The sequence below is a fragment of the Sceloporus occidentalis genome, unplaced genomic scaffold, assembly GCF_023333645.1.
Source record: "Sceloporus occidentalis isolate IW3139 unplaced genomic scaffold, rSceOcc1.0.p SCAF_169, whole genome shotgun sequence".
Lineage (NCBI taxonomy): Eukaryota > Metazoa > Chordata > Lepidosauria > Squamata > Phrynosomatidae > Sceloporus > Sceloporus occidentalis.
In genome coordinates, this window is record NW_028317149.1 from 1,314,666 (window position 1) to 1,329,842 (window position 15,177).

Here is a 15,177-nt window from a genome sequence, read left to right on the forward strand (position 1 = left end):
TCCACGTGGAAAGTTTCAAATACTTTTCCTATCTTCAGTCAATGTATCTCCTGCATTTTGCAACCCGAGGTTCTCTTGACAATGAGTCCAGGTTTCCTTACTTTCTGCATCAAATGTTTTACTTTTCATACCAGGGAATTCAGCCTTTAAGTTTTGTAGGATGGTTGGCTATCTTCTTCTCTGCTCCAATGTCTATGACATTCTCTGTTGAGTTGTTTCAGACTGCACTTGCAGTATACCATATCATCACAAGTGTTCTTGCAAGAAATGCAGTAAGGTGATCTCATAATGTTCTCCAGACTCAGGGCAGCGAATGCTATGCCTTTCATTTGGGTAAATCTGAAAGAATAACACACACAAAAACTTTAGTGACAGACCATAATGATGCTAAAACTATACAGTATTATGAAAATACACCAAAAATCCCAAGTATGGTATAATACTATTGCCAGTCTGATGATACCTGCAACTGGTAGGGTTTTCCTGCTCGAATCAGCTGAGATACAAGGAAGCTGGTGTGAAAAAAGTGCACATTCTCATCCAGGAAACCGTGAAGGATTAGGAGACGATGAGGCCTAGAGAAATAAACGATAATTAAATGGTTGATAAGCCACAGGATGATGAAATTATGTAAGGTATTGAGCAAATATAGATGTACAGAGACAGATAAACAGTTTCCAGCATTATGGCTTCCTTGGAGGGACTTGACCTTAACCCCTTCGTGACAAAGGCTGATTTTACTTTTTGTACCCTTCGTGACAATGGCCGTTTTAACATTTCTGCGCTGCTCGTGTTTAGCTGTAATTTTCTTCTCTTTCTGAACCCACACACATTAGATATTGTTTTTTTCAGGACAAGAAGGGCTTTCTTTAGATGACATTGTTTTGATTGTATCATATTATTTACTATTAAAAAAAGTATAAAATATGGTGAAACATTTAGAAAAAAATGACTGCTTCTAACTTTTAGTTGAAAAATCTTTTACTCATCTATAAAAGGTAAATAGATTCTACTATTTGTCCTGAGTTTAGAAATACCCAATGTTTTTTTTGCTTTTTTCTGCACGTTATGGAGCAATAAGTACAGGTAGCGTTTTGCTATTTCAAAGCCATTTTTTCCAAATCTGGTAATTCTTCCCCCCATGTGCCATTTCAGGTATCTTTGAACCCGGCCAATGCAATTTACCCCATCAAGTCATATATTTTTGAAAATTAGACAGCCTAGGGTATTCCAAATGCTAGTATTTTAACCCTTTCCAAGCACTTATTCTACCATCAGCTTTTGTCAAACTTTATGGTATTAATTTTTTTGCATTTGTTTTTTCACACACATTTTACTTCAGGTATGAATAAACAGGTTCTGGTATATGTCACTATCATAAAACACCCCAATGTGTGTTTAGTAACATCTCCTGAGTACAGCGATACCTCACATGAATGATTTTGCCTGGCTGTTTGGGGGCAAAAGGGTCACATTTGGGGCATGCATATTTTTCAATGTTGAACTTTGGCATTTGGGGATCCACTGCCCATGCCCTATTTGGTACATCTTTGAGCCGGGCCATTTCAGTGTGCCCAACAAAACCATATATTTTTGAAAACTAGACACCACAGGGTATTTTAATTGCTGGTATTTTAACTCTTTGCATGCACACATTTTACCACCAGCATTTTTTCAAAGTTTGCAGTAGTATTTTTGTGTGTGTATTTTTCTCACACACACCTACTTTATGTATGAATTTACAGCTCCTGGTATATGCCGCTGTCACACGACACCCCAATATGTGTTCAGCAACATCTCCTGAGTACAGTGATGCCCCACATGCATGTTTGTCATTTTTTGGGGGAACTAAAAGGCCACATTTGATACGTGTGCATTTTTCTAATTGGAAATTAGGTGTGTGGCCATCCTTCCCCCTGTGTTAATTGGGACCTTGTTGAACCCGGCCAATTCAATTTACCCCATCAAATCATACATTTTTTAAAAGTAGACACCCCCATGGGCATTTAATATGCCAGTATTTTAACTCTTTCCATGCGAGAATTGTTTTAAGCTAATATGCTAATTTTAGGACTTGCTCACAAATTATTTTTTTATATATATATATATATATTGGTTTTTTTGCCTTTTTTAAAAAAAATTTTTACATTTTTTTTCAACTTGAAGGTGACATACAGATAGTGACATCAGTGGGAAATTATTTTTACATTTTACTGTTTTTTTTCTAATTATTATTAATTTTATTTTATTTTTACCAATCACACTGCGATTAGAAAGCTGAGCTCCATTGACGTGCATGGTTGAATGCAGTACCTGTATTCAACCTGCAAGTGGAGCCAGAGTTCTATAGCGGGTCTGGAGACCATCTAGCGAACTTTTTCGTCTTTATTGTTTTTTTTCCCGGGCCGACGCCATCATGATGGCGAAGATCACCGGCAGCTGCAGTCCATCCCAAGGTAAGTGTTTGGTGTCGCTGGATGCCTCCTGATCGAGGCATTCCAGCGACACCATTTAAGTTTTTAAAACGGGCGTCCCCCACCATACAAAGTATGGCGGATGTTGACACCCCGGGGAGGGGCCAGAGATGGCCCCTTTGTGCCGATCATGGCGTTGCTGAATGCCTCGAGGTCGAGGCATTACAGCAACGCCGTTTCAGTGCAGAAAGCGAAAATAGATCGCTTTCTGCACCCGTTTAAAGACGTGCTGGTCCTGGCACGTCAATTGTCGTTAACGACTTGAATTTCGGTGACGTGCCCGGACCGGCAATTGTCATCAAGGGGTTAAAGGTCTCTTTTAATGTTACAAAAAAAGTGGCAGCTTACTCATTGGGTAGTTTGTCCACATGTAAAGCTGCAGATCCTGCTTCATAACCAGCCTGATTGTTCTCTGGTGTTTCCATGTAACGCTCTGTGTATCCTGTGTCGTATGCCATCCAGACAGTTACTGGAGCACCGGCAATGGCCACCTGCAAGAAAAGGATTTAAGGATGCATGCCAAACTAATTTACAGATTCTTCCCAGAAACATACAATTCCAATTTCTCACCTTGAATATGTCTGGTCTCTGGATTAGCCCCATGAGAGACAAAAAGCCACCATATGACCACCCATGAATAGCCACACGATTCAGGTCAACGAATCCAAACTTCTCAGCTACAAAATGTAATCCCTCCACCTGGTCCTCGATTTCAACCAGACCCTGAAAAGTACAGTATACATTAAGAAAAAAATATGAACTTGAAGAAAGGGAAATATGTGCACTTCTATAGAGGTAATAAGAGCAAGTTAAAATACACTCACCATTTTGTTCTTGAGCTCGCCCTCAAAAGAGAGTCCTCTGTGGCAAGACCCACGACCATCTATCACAATTACTGCATATCCAAGGTGTGCCAGAGTATTCAGACGCAAATACTTGATTCCTTTAAATGAGTTATTTACTAGCTGCACCTAAGAGAACAAAGTTGAATTATAAAACAAGCAAAAAACTCAAATCTAAATGCAGTTTGTTCAGAGATTGCATAGGGACTGAAATCTCTGTACATATCATGCCGTTTAAACTGTGTGGTGTCATAACCTGCAGGCAAACAACTGTGCTGGGCATTCGTGGTGATCATTACTTACTAGTTCTACATATCTTCTCTATCTTATTTAGTGGGTTTCCTTGCACATAGCTTTGTAAAAGCTACTCGTACACATAATGCACCTATACAAAAATAATAATGATGACCCTTACTTCTGTTTACGGTAAAGTACTTATATAAAACTTCAATTACATTTTTTAATCTTATGGAAGACACCTAAAAATATTCCTGAGAAATTTAAACATAATTTTGGTAGTGATTTTTTTTTTTTTTTTCTATATTAAAAACACCTCCCCTTATCTTACCTGTGGTCCACCATAGACAAAAACCACAGTTGGATGCTTTTTCCCTAGGCTTAGATTGTGAGGCTTATAAACCATTCCATAGAGCTTTACTTTACTGCTTGTCTCAAAGTGGAAGATCTCTGGTGGAACATAATATGGAGGACTGCCTGTTGAAAGAATTAAAATAATAATAATAAAAAAAACAATCAGAAATGTACCTTTTGTTTGCAGCAGCACATTTTTAAAACTTTAGGACTAACATTTCAGAAAGTCTCTACATAAAGCCTCATGTTAAACACACACACAATACGTAAAACTAAGTTAAAAAAATGATATGTATTATACTTGCGGTTTTATGGCATGTTCAAAACAGTGAAGAAAAATACAAACTGACAAATATTGTATGTACTAACATAATAATTAGATGCCCAGAATTCTTGGATATCCAAACCATATACAGAAATATGTATTTCATCACAAGACAACCTTCCAGCATGGATTCTTCTGTTACCAGAGGATGTAGACTAAGTTCTGATGGAGTGACCAGATGTGTGGGTGGTGCTAGATCGCAACATACAGGGGATGAAGTGGGACAAAGTGGGCAGAACGTGGAGAAGGCAGTGCAAGACATCACTTCTCTCCACCTGGAGATCAAGCACTGCTCTAAGGCTGGGGAATCAGGTCCTGACCTGATAGACCTCTTTCCTTACATATTTAACAGGCAGAATGCTTAGTTCATTCTTAGGAAGAAGAAGACTTCTGATAAAGAGGGGGGGGGGGATTTAAGCAGATCCTTTTGCAAAATCTAAAGTTAATTCAAGCCAAGCAAACTTATTTGGACAGCAGCAATAGAAAGGCAGGGCTAGAGAATCCATAAATTAAAACAGCATCCAAGAAAAAAAAAACAAGCAGCAGAATTAAACAGTTTACTCCTAAATCTGCTTTTAAAACTGGTAATCTGAATCACTAAACATTCTGCCAGGTCTTCTCATAAGCCTGCAGCTCAGAAGATGCGCTTCCAGAAAGATGAGCATGGCCTATAGCAGCGGCTGCTGCAAAGCTGCAGCCCCGCTCATCTCCTGCTTCACCCCTGTCTGAGAGTCCCACCGAGGATCAAATGGTACCTAAAAGACCACACTTGGGGACTACAGAACACAACAAAACAGGGGAAGACTTCTTATCCCCACCCAGTAGGGGAGGTATGGGGGAGGGGTAATTTGGTGGGCTTGTTCCTGCCCTACCCGAGTCAGAAGTCTCTCTGTATCATTGCTGCCAGGGATAGCAAGGCGAATTCCACCCCACATTTCAAATACACAAATGACTCAAGAGTATGTTGTTTAGCAAGGCAAGAATGTGCACTTTGTGAATGCTTACATAATTAGCAGATCTAAGCCCAGAAGGTATGTTAATTGGAAAAACCATCCAAAACCAATGTGGGGGCAAATAAATAAATACACTTGTCTATAATCAGTTGTAGGCACTTAAGCCAGAAAAGATGTATAAGAACCCCCTGAAAGATCTTAAAAATCTGCACTTTAGAGAAACACAACATACAAACATTATGTCAACATATTTCCCAAAGATAAGCATTTTGCACACAAGACAAGTATACAAAACTATCCTAAACAGGTACTCATGTATCTTACTTGAGGCTTCCATCAAGCTTGCCCAGAACTGCGGTTGCTGATGCATAGGGTCCCCTTCAAGACGGAAAAGGTGCACACATGGTGGGGATGACACACTGCTGTACTGGCTTACAAACATATCAAATTTCTATAAAATAAAACAAAAGTCATAAAGGACCTCTTCATATGTGTGTTACATGAATCAGACTGTTTATGATTATTTTTTTATTACTAAGCATTACCAATTCCATATGCCTACTATGAGGCAAAACTTCCCAAGTGTCTTGTGCCGAACAAAAGGTGCCAGTAAAGATAGGATCTACTTTCAAATAATGGATAACATTGTATACATTACAAAATTAAATATACATGGAAGGGCAAGTCTCTGGGTGTAGGCAAAGTTTGAAAGGCTACACTCAGTCCTACCTAGACTTTATTTTGTTACCTAAAGTAACACTACATCCTATCACACTAGAGAATGTGGCACCCACTTGAAAAAAGCAGTGCCAGCGTTTACAGATTAAGAACTATTTGTTTAAATCCTACCTTGTGTGTCTATCAAGGAAGCAGTCATCTTAGCTTCCTGTACCCACCAGAGCACATCCTTTATTTACTAGATAACTACTACATTTTATGAATGAATCTCTGGCAAGAAATGCTTAGATGGCCATGTTCTTGAAAATCACCTTTCTTATTGGTCTATGCATTATGAAGGGCCAGTTTAGAGTCTTCCCAGGGATAACCTTGAAACTAAATCTGGCCCATTATAATGGATGAGGACATGAGAACCACAAACCCTCCCAAGCCTCATGATATCTCCCCATGAAGCTGTATACGTATATTGTTTGTGTACGGAACACTTTATAACGTTCAGTTTAGTTCAACATACTTATCAAAACTTCCTTATAGTACCAAGCTAGCTGCAGAGCCATGGCCATATAACTTTATGACCCTCATGCTTATGCACTACAAGCTCAGTTCACCTTTTCCAAGCTGTGCATGATCATACTGACCCAAATGAAACCAAATGCACATGTAATCCTTTTAATATTAGTGTTTTTCAATTTTCATGTCCAACAACGGTTAATATTTGGGAATTGGGTCACATCCCTATAAGTAACCACCTTTGATATTTTCAGTTGATCCCCAAGTATACTTGCTTTACACCCATCTCACAGTTGTGTGTTATTTTGGCTTTTTAAGATGCACTTTTTATTTAGACGCGTCTATATTTGTGTTTTACAAATACATACATTCAAGACAAAACCCACAGTGCCCAGAGAGATACCAGTTATCTATTAACATAGTCTGCCCTCAAATAACTGATGCCTGCAGGGCACATTGTCATTATAGGCAAGTAGCCCAGCTCACCTGGCTTAAGGTGCAGCTGTGTGTGTAACCCAATTCAGTCAGTCTCACCACCTCACCGGGGTTTTTGTAACTTGTGACATACAGGTGATGCTCCAAGGGAGTGTCCCGTGTACCTTGGAAATATACAAGCTGTGTTTCTTCATTCACCCAAATCTTGAAGAGGGAAGTAGGAAACAAAATGAGATGATATAGGAATGAGTTACTAAAACTGACCGTTAATATATACACACATCAATTTAAACTTTATCACCAAGGACAAGAAAGGGCACCTTAGCTCCATGACGTCCTAGGACCTCCCATTCCCCACTTGTCAGAGCCACTTCTTCAATTATGTGGCACTTAAATGTATCTGTGGAAATGAAGAACGGAACAGAAAATGATTATGAGAGTGAGACGAGACTAGTGAGGAGAAAGTGTGTCAGTGATGAACAGTGAGCAGTAAAGAAAGTAATATGAAACAGCATCAACGGAATACATGGGTCACACCTGAGCTTGGTAGGGATAGATGAGACCAGTCTCTCTCATCTGTCTGAAACACTGAGGTTACCAGGTAAAGATGGCAGAATCCTGTTTGACTTTCACTGCCTTTTATAAAACTAATCTCATTGTCCTTCTTCTGTGGCAGTGGGTGAAAGATATCATGCACCTAACAAATGAAAGAAGACTTGATAAACACTGCTTCTCATGGAGCCAATACTTAGTTGTGAAACAGCAGACACACTGACCATGGCATATATAAGTTTTATATACACATATAATATGTACACTATATGACCAAAAGTACACCCCTCCTGGTCATTGAGTTTAGGTGTTTCAGTCACTCATTGCAAACACGTGTATAAAATCAAGCACATGGGCATGTCATCTCAATAGACAAACATGGGCAGTAAAGCGGGTTGTACGGAAGAGCTCAGTGACTTTAAAGCTGGCACTGTCACAGGACGCCACAAGTCAGCTTTTGAAATTTCTACCCTGGCCCACTGTAAATGCTACTATTGTGAAGTGCAAGCATCTAGGACTAAAAGATTAGCCACAGAGGTAGACCATGCACGCTTACAAAAGGTGGGATGCTGAGTGTTGAAACACGTAAAAATCATAGCATCACTGTACAGTTCCAAGCTTCCTCTTGAAGCAATATTAGCACAAGCACTGTACATTGAAAGCTTTATGAATGGGTTTTCACGGTAGACCAGCTGCACATAAGGTGAAGATCATTACGTGCAATGCCAAGAATCAGCTGGTGTAAAGCCCACTACCACTGTTCTCTGGAGTGATGAAACTGGAAGTCTGATGGATGAATCAAGGTTGGGCAGATGTCAAAAGGATAGTTATGATTGCCAGCTGTCCCCAATACTTTGGATCATATAGTGTAGTAGAATAGGTCCACACATATTCATAAACTGTTTGGGTAAGAAATGTATCATTCTAATACCAGCCTTTTATGTTATCGCTGTTTTTGTTGAGGTAAAAAAAATGTTCAGAGCATTGTGGCCCCTCTAATTCAAACTTCTAACCGAATTCATTCAACCCAAATGAAACACTACAGATACCAATTTGCCTAGAGAAAAATAAACCATCCTTACATTAACCCAGATGTTGCTCCTCTCTTCATAGATAACATGTGGCTGGATATGTGGGGGCATCTCCTGGACAAACTGATCCCTCTGTTTTTCGTCTTCAGACACAGGGATGAACAGTTCAGGAGGAAGCAAGACATGCTGCATGAGGCGCTGGGATCGATCTAGCAGCATGGCCCAAGCACTGCAGTATAAGTTACAGTGATTAATAAAAAGCAATGTACTAAACTTAAGGATACAGAACTGTAAATAGGGTCTTACCTGTAATGATTCTCATTTCCTGGCTATCCAGAATAGCAGCATTACATATTGAATGTTGGCTCCTAACTGATCAGCTGACAGAGACACTCGAAGACTTTAAATAGGCTCCTCCTCCAAACTCCCCAAGTCTAAGTGAAAAGCCAAGCCTAAGGAAGAAAAGAGAATGGTGGGCCAAATGTAATGCTGCATTCTGAACAAGCAGGAAAGTAGAATTATGACAAGTTCGATCCAATTAAGACTTTTCATAGACCATCCTATGGCAGTATTACCATGGACAAATACTATGGACCAAAATATGAGAGATCTGGAATACTGCCAACTTAGAAATGTTTATTTTCAGGCTTCAGCCTGTATGTAACTTGCACCGGAGCCCTCACATCCAGCTTGTAGTGTTGGCTGAACCTTTTAAGCCAGAACCAGACTGTGCATGCCGTTTCCAATGAAGCAGAGGCTTTCACTATGCTATACTAGCGGAATGTGCCCGAAGACCAGCCTGAACCTACAGGTTCTATCGAAAGCCCAACGGTTGATTGTGTGGTGGCATAAGCAGCCAAAACAGAGAGAAGTTCTTGGGAAGACATCTTTTGGGGGGAAAAAAATGAAGAGGTACCTCAGCAGAGGTTGCAGCACCATCTAAACGGTGATCTTGATCTCTGGAAGGATTTGGACTCAATTGTAGAATAGATGTGTTAAAGTGAAAAGATGACAGACCTCAACACAACATTTTCTTGAAGAAGAGAGTTCCTTCCAAGACAAAGCTCATACATTCAGGCATATGCTTTACCACACTTTTAACCCATTGACGCCAAATGTATACATGTCATAAAACCATGCCACTAAATTGATATGGACTTTCAAAGTTCTTCCAGGATCTTCCCTGCGGATGGCTTCACATTTTATGTCCCCACAAGAAGCTTCCCAACCAAGATAGTATAATAGATAGGTGGAAGACTTTTTTCCTAGCGGGATAGAAATGTCTATTTAAAAAAAACCCCACCCTTTCCGAAGCTCAGGTTTCCAAGGAGAAAGGAAAATAGATTTTATGCATCCTATGAGATATAGAAGAGAAGAAGATATACAAGATCCACTTCTGACGAATCCCATGTTCAGGTAAGTAACTGGAAAATATGGTGCAGAATCCTTTCACATATATTACACCAAAACCTGTAGATCTGTTGTATAGGTCGGGATGCCATGAACATGTCTTTTGCCTCTGGAAAATTAAAGACCTCCTTTCACAATGTTTAACTTCCAGTCCCTCCTTGTTCACAATGAATAAGGCTGTGGCGCAGATGTCCATTCTGATCGTTGAAAATTAATTGTTGAGGTCCACAGAAAAGAAGAAAATAATTTCATTGCTTGTGATTGTGCCCTCAATTTAAAAATATTGATTGCGTGTATGGTTCGCAAATATCCTCAGGCTGACTAAATCCCTAAGCCTCTGCGTGCACAAAGGTTGTGCGTGAAAATTCTTTCTGAAGATTGCAATCCAATATCGACAAAGCTACCCTGTTTTTTTTTTTTATATAATGAAATTTTGACTATCTAAAAAGGTATTTAAGGAACACATACACCAATGTTCCAAAAAACACTTCTGATAGCGGACAAAAGATAACCTATTCAGCTGTAACTTGGTAAGTAAACCTTACCCTTTTTCAGATATGTTGTGACAAAAGTATTACTTGTAAATACTAATAAGCAACCTATTAGAGCAGAAGATCTATACACGGGAAAACAAAATATACACGGGTACGCACTTCTGTTTGTAGCAACCAAGTCTAATGCAAGACATTGCACGCTGCAACACAGAATGTAAAACTCAACCATGCCATGGCCACATGACTTCCAGGGAACAACAGGTGATGTAGCAGAGGACTGGAACCACTACTGGTAGCATGCCGTTCACGCAAATGATAAGGAAGAAAGGCAGCCATTACTGGTTGCACTAATCTTAGGTGAAGAGCTTTGTTATATTGAGCCTGCACAGAGTATTAGAATGACCTGATCAGCCTTGTCAAAGTGTATTATTAGAATTCTTTGTTTGTAGAAAGATCTGTGCATGTGTAATATATATATATATATATATATATGTATATTAGTGTGTGTGTGTAAGAAAATTACTTCTCATATACCCAATCATAGAAGACTGAAGTGGCATGTATATATTATATAGAAGACACACATGGGAGCGCTGGTGGTGGTATTCCTTATTTAAATATGTATTGGCCTTATATGTATGTATGTATGTATGTATGTATGTATGTATGTATGTAATAAATACACATATATATATATTTCTACTCTGATGTATGATTACACCAAGATGCAATGTTAAGTGTCAGGGAACTCACTATGAATCTTTAAAGGCAGAAAAAAAAAAAAAGCCAGTATTTGTTTTATTTTTTCAAACGGGTTATTTTTTTTTTTTTAGAAAACTATGCTCAACCGTTTTCCTATACCCAGTGAAGTTGCTGCAACAAAAATTGTGTGTGGGGGGGAGTTAAGGTCTCCATGTCAGCTGCTTATGGGGGAACAAATTAACCATAGGTAATGTTGGCACCTGATAGACCAAGAAAAACTTTTGTTTATGCAGAAAGGAAAAGATAAAATTCAAACATAACCACGTGCAATAAAGTGTAAAGAAGCAGCCACTGGTACAGAATTAACAATCACTGATGTTCTAACAGCATGGTGGAATTTTGGAAAAAAGCACAATATAAGGTGGTGGTGACAGGAATGAAAGAGGAGCTGGTTGTCACATTAGACACAGAACGTACCTGATAAAGGAGATGTTCCAACAAAAGCTTGCAAACAAAATAATTAACCAACATTTTCAACCAGAGGATACATTTGAGATAATGCAACATTGTTTTAAATACGTACTATTTGCCATTCTTTGTCCAGCCGGCTCTCACAATGTATTCTGCAGATGGAAACAGGGAACTGAATGGAAGTACCAGCTCCTTATCCTGAGTATTAATAATCTGGGAATAACAGAAAGATGAGCTAGACTTTTCTAGTACCCCACCACCTTTGTTCATTTAATGCTGCAACTCCATAGTTAGCAATTCATCTAATTGATTTTTTTTTTCACCTTACAACATTCTGCATTAGAACTCACCTCGCCCTTGTCATTCGTTGTTATTTCTGCTAGTTTAAGCGATACTTTGGGGTTCTTGCTTCCTGTCAAAAGAGCGAAAAGGTTAAGGAACGTTACGGAGGAGAGCTGTAATTACTGGCAAAAAATTAAATGGTTATAATTATTGGAGGGCCAGGAGCTGGAAAAAGAGAAACAAGACAAAGAGGGGTGGGGGAGACAGACGTTTACATTGCAAAATTTGGGGGTAAACCTATGGTCCCACTACATTATAGCAAAAGCGGGAAATCACATCAAAACACAATTTCGCCATTCAGTAACTTGTTTGTTTGCTGCACTAGAATAAATAAGAGGAATATCTTGGAATGACTTAAGTTAATGGAACTGTCTTTCTTTCTTCTCACATCCAGGCTAAGAAACGTATTACGATCATCCAGCATTTTCACATACAATACACAGAAGACTGGGTTCCATGATCTCAAATTCATTCATTCATCTCACCTGTACGAGGGTATCTGTATGCATCTGTTTTCCTTTCCTCCAGGGCTGGTGATGGAACATGTACAATTTCCACCTCCGACTCATCCACCTCCTCATACAAGATATGAAGTAAACGAGTCCCACCAGGACCTGGCGAGAGAAAGAGTTACTCATGTTTACCTACCAAGATACACAAGCCAGTACGGAAATCTTGTAGAAATACCAAACTAACCCTCCACAGCCGTTGGGCTCCACCAGTATCCTGTAAATCGGTCAAACTCTTCCTGGATCACAAAGGTAGCTACTCCAGCATATTTGGGATCCTCTGTTATACTGTTCAGACCTAGATGACATTTAATGGAGAGGACGTTAACAGAAAACAGAAAACAACCTTATAATTAGTTTTCAAGAACCAAGTAGGAAAATAAGTCTCACCCTTGTTGCAGAATGTTAACCTTCTCTCTTCCCTGTTTTGTATATTTGCTACCCACAAGTCATTGTTATTAATAAATGAGATAAAGTCAGGATCTGCAGGACAGATCTTCTGATCCATTCGCGGTCCATTGCATTGTGTCCGGATCTCCACTGGCGGAGATGGAGAAATCTAGGCAAAACAAAGATGGAAAACCAATAACTACTCCACTCAAATAAAAGAAACACACTTTATCCCCTACTAAGCATATTCACACAACCGCTAGTTTATATTCCCTCTCACCATAAATCCTGTGCTACCTCCATCTTTACAATAGTAAAGACTGTTGTTAGCTGGAAACAGGAACAGTCCAGACTCGCTGTGAAAATCGTAAGAAGTGATGCCAAAACCCCCAAGTCGCTTGCGTTCCCGAAGGAGCTCTTCCTCACGAGAGTACACTCCATGGTGAGGGGTTGCCTATGAAGAAAATTGTTGAATATTTATAGAAACTCAATCCACAAATTTACATAGCCCAGCTCTAGTATACAACTCACTTCTAGGAAGACATCACACTTCCAAACAGCTTACCTGGAAGTGCTCCAGCAGTTGCTTCCAAGACAAGAGAAGGGTTGTCTCTTTGCGTATCTTTCGTGGGATTTCAGAATACAGAAGAGAGTTTTCCCTGCTCCCATATGGCATTCCTATAAAAAATGTGTAGTTTGAGTGAATTTTTACCAAAGTATATTGAATTGTACACTCAACCTTGCTGTCTATCGTATAATTGTGAGCTCACCCAAAAAGTATAGGCGGTGTGAGTGTGTCCCATTCTCATCTCTTCGTGGTTGAAAGAGATAGTCATGAGGGGCTTTGTTCACCATGATTCCAGAAAACTTGCGACTTCCATGTACTATTTCCCGCAAGCCTTCCCAAGAATGCCTCTCTACCCGGAAATGAGAAGAATCTCCCTCCATCTCTCCTTCTGAATGATGTTCTAGCAAGTCAACTGACATCAGTGCCTCTCCTTCTTTGCCACACAAACTATAATAATGAGACACCAGGGTGAGAACATGATACTTCCATTTTCTGAGTAATTACAAAAAATAAAAAAAATAAAAAAAATCTCATATTTTGTATGAATAAAGATGATAGTTTGTTACAAAAAAACCAAAACATAAAAAAGCACAAACAGGAGGTGGGGTATATTTCCAATTCAACACGGAGATTACGATTGCTGCCACATTTCATCATTTAGTTTATCAATCTACAGTAGGTTTTATTTTTTACACTAGCAACATATTTTAGGAAAAAAATGTAACCTATTATATTTTTTTTATTATTATTTGAAAAGCTGTCCTATGTCAATAAAAAAAACAAACAAACAAAAAACAAACAGCCACCTCTTCATTCCAAACAGTTTATTTATTTTTATGAGAAACACTGCATAGCACACTGTGCTATGTCGCTCCACTTTTATGATCCAGCATGTTATCCTTTTTGGGAATCTAGAGCACCAATGGCGCTCACACAGCACTAACGGGATCAATGAAGGTACATTATTACAATGAATTATGAATATGCAAATATATGTTGGCAGCAGTGCAGCCTGACTGTTAGTAAGCAACAATCAAGAAAGTTCATGTTAACAGTGAAGCAATTGCAGTTTTGTCAATCCATGAAAAATCCTTTAAATATACCTTTATGAAGAAACGTGAGTTCTCCTAAGTGTACATGCTAAAATGTGTGCAGTGCTCTAAGAATGCAAGTGCAATATTATTTGCAGTAATAATTATTGGATATTAAATTCCGTCTAGCCTTATGTTGGCACCGATTTTACAAAGCATGACGCTTCTCTTTAAGTGCTGTGTCAGGATATATAAAAAGGTCATTTCTCTGAAACCCAAAGGATAAATGAACAGCACTGCCTTTGAAAGCTGCACCACACGTTAAACCAGTTGCGCAAGCTCTTAACAGAACGTCAAAGTAGAACCGTTAAGTCTTTAAAGCGGGGGGGGGGGGGGGGGGGGGGGGTGCAGACTATAATCAGGTTTTAGCTCAGGGATGTGCAATTCGTATCTGCCAGACATGCAGTTCCAAGCGACAGGCAGGTGTTTGTTTTTTTTCTTTTTCAATTATGCCCTGCTGCGGTTAAGTATCAGGATTAGGATCCAGATACCCAGCAGCGCTGCAGGGGACCTGCATCCTCCGCTGCGGCTTTTATGACAGAGCACCGACGTGACGAACTTCCAGCATCATAGATGCCCCGGCAGAAGTGGCGACAGCAGCAGAGGTTGTCTACGCGCATTTCAAGGGGGGGGGGGGGCGCCTTAAAATGGCTATTGGTTTTCCTAATTTCTGTTTGTATATAACATATCCTGTCAAAAAGCAGGACTACCTGCATAATAGATACAAAACTGTTTAAATACATGTATTCCTGTTCATTAGATAAAATACTGCTTTACGATAATTTTTTTTTCTTTAAAATAGCACCAAA

General features: G+C 39.3%; 1 protein-coding gene across 1 annotated transcript; it reads right to left on the bottom strand.

Annotated features, from left to right (window-relative positions):
• Positions 1 to 246: 246 nt before the first annotated feature.
• LOC149279385 (dipeptidyl peptidase 9-like) lies at positions 247 to 13,696 on the bottom strand. The gene is made up of 19 exons (XM_089501282.1): positions 13,480 to 13,696; positions 13,275 to 13,387; positions 12,990 to 13,163; positions 12,710 to 12,878; positions 12,507 to 12,617; positions 12,296 to 12,424; positions 11,819 to 11,880; positions 11,581 to 11,681; positions 8,443 to 8,620; positions 7,346 to 7,505; positions 7,129 to 7,208; positions 6,860 to 7,012; positions 5,510 to 5,636; positions 3,885 to 4,030; positions 3,299 to 3,445; positions 3,045 to 3,197; positions 2,823 to 2,965; positions 464 to 575; positions 247 to 339 (listed from the first exon to the last, which is right to left on the bottom strand). The coding sequence occupies exons 1-19, from the start codon at positions 13,694 to 13,696 to the stop codon at positions 247 to 249; spliced, it is 2,568 nt and encodes an 855-aa protein (XP_089357408.1).
• Positions 13,697 to 15,177: the final 1,481 nt, after the last annotated feature.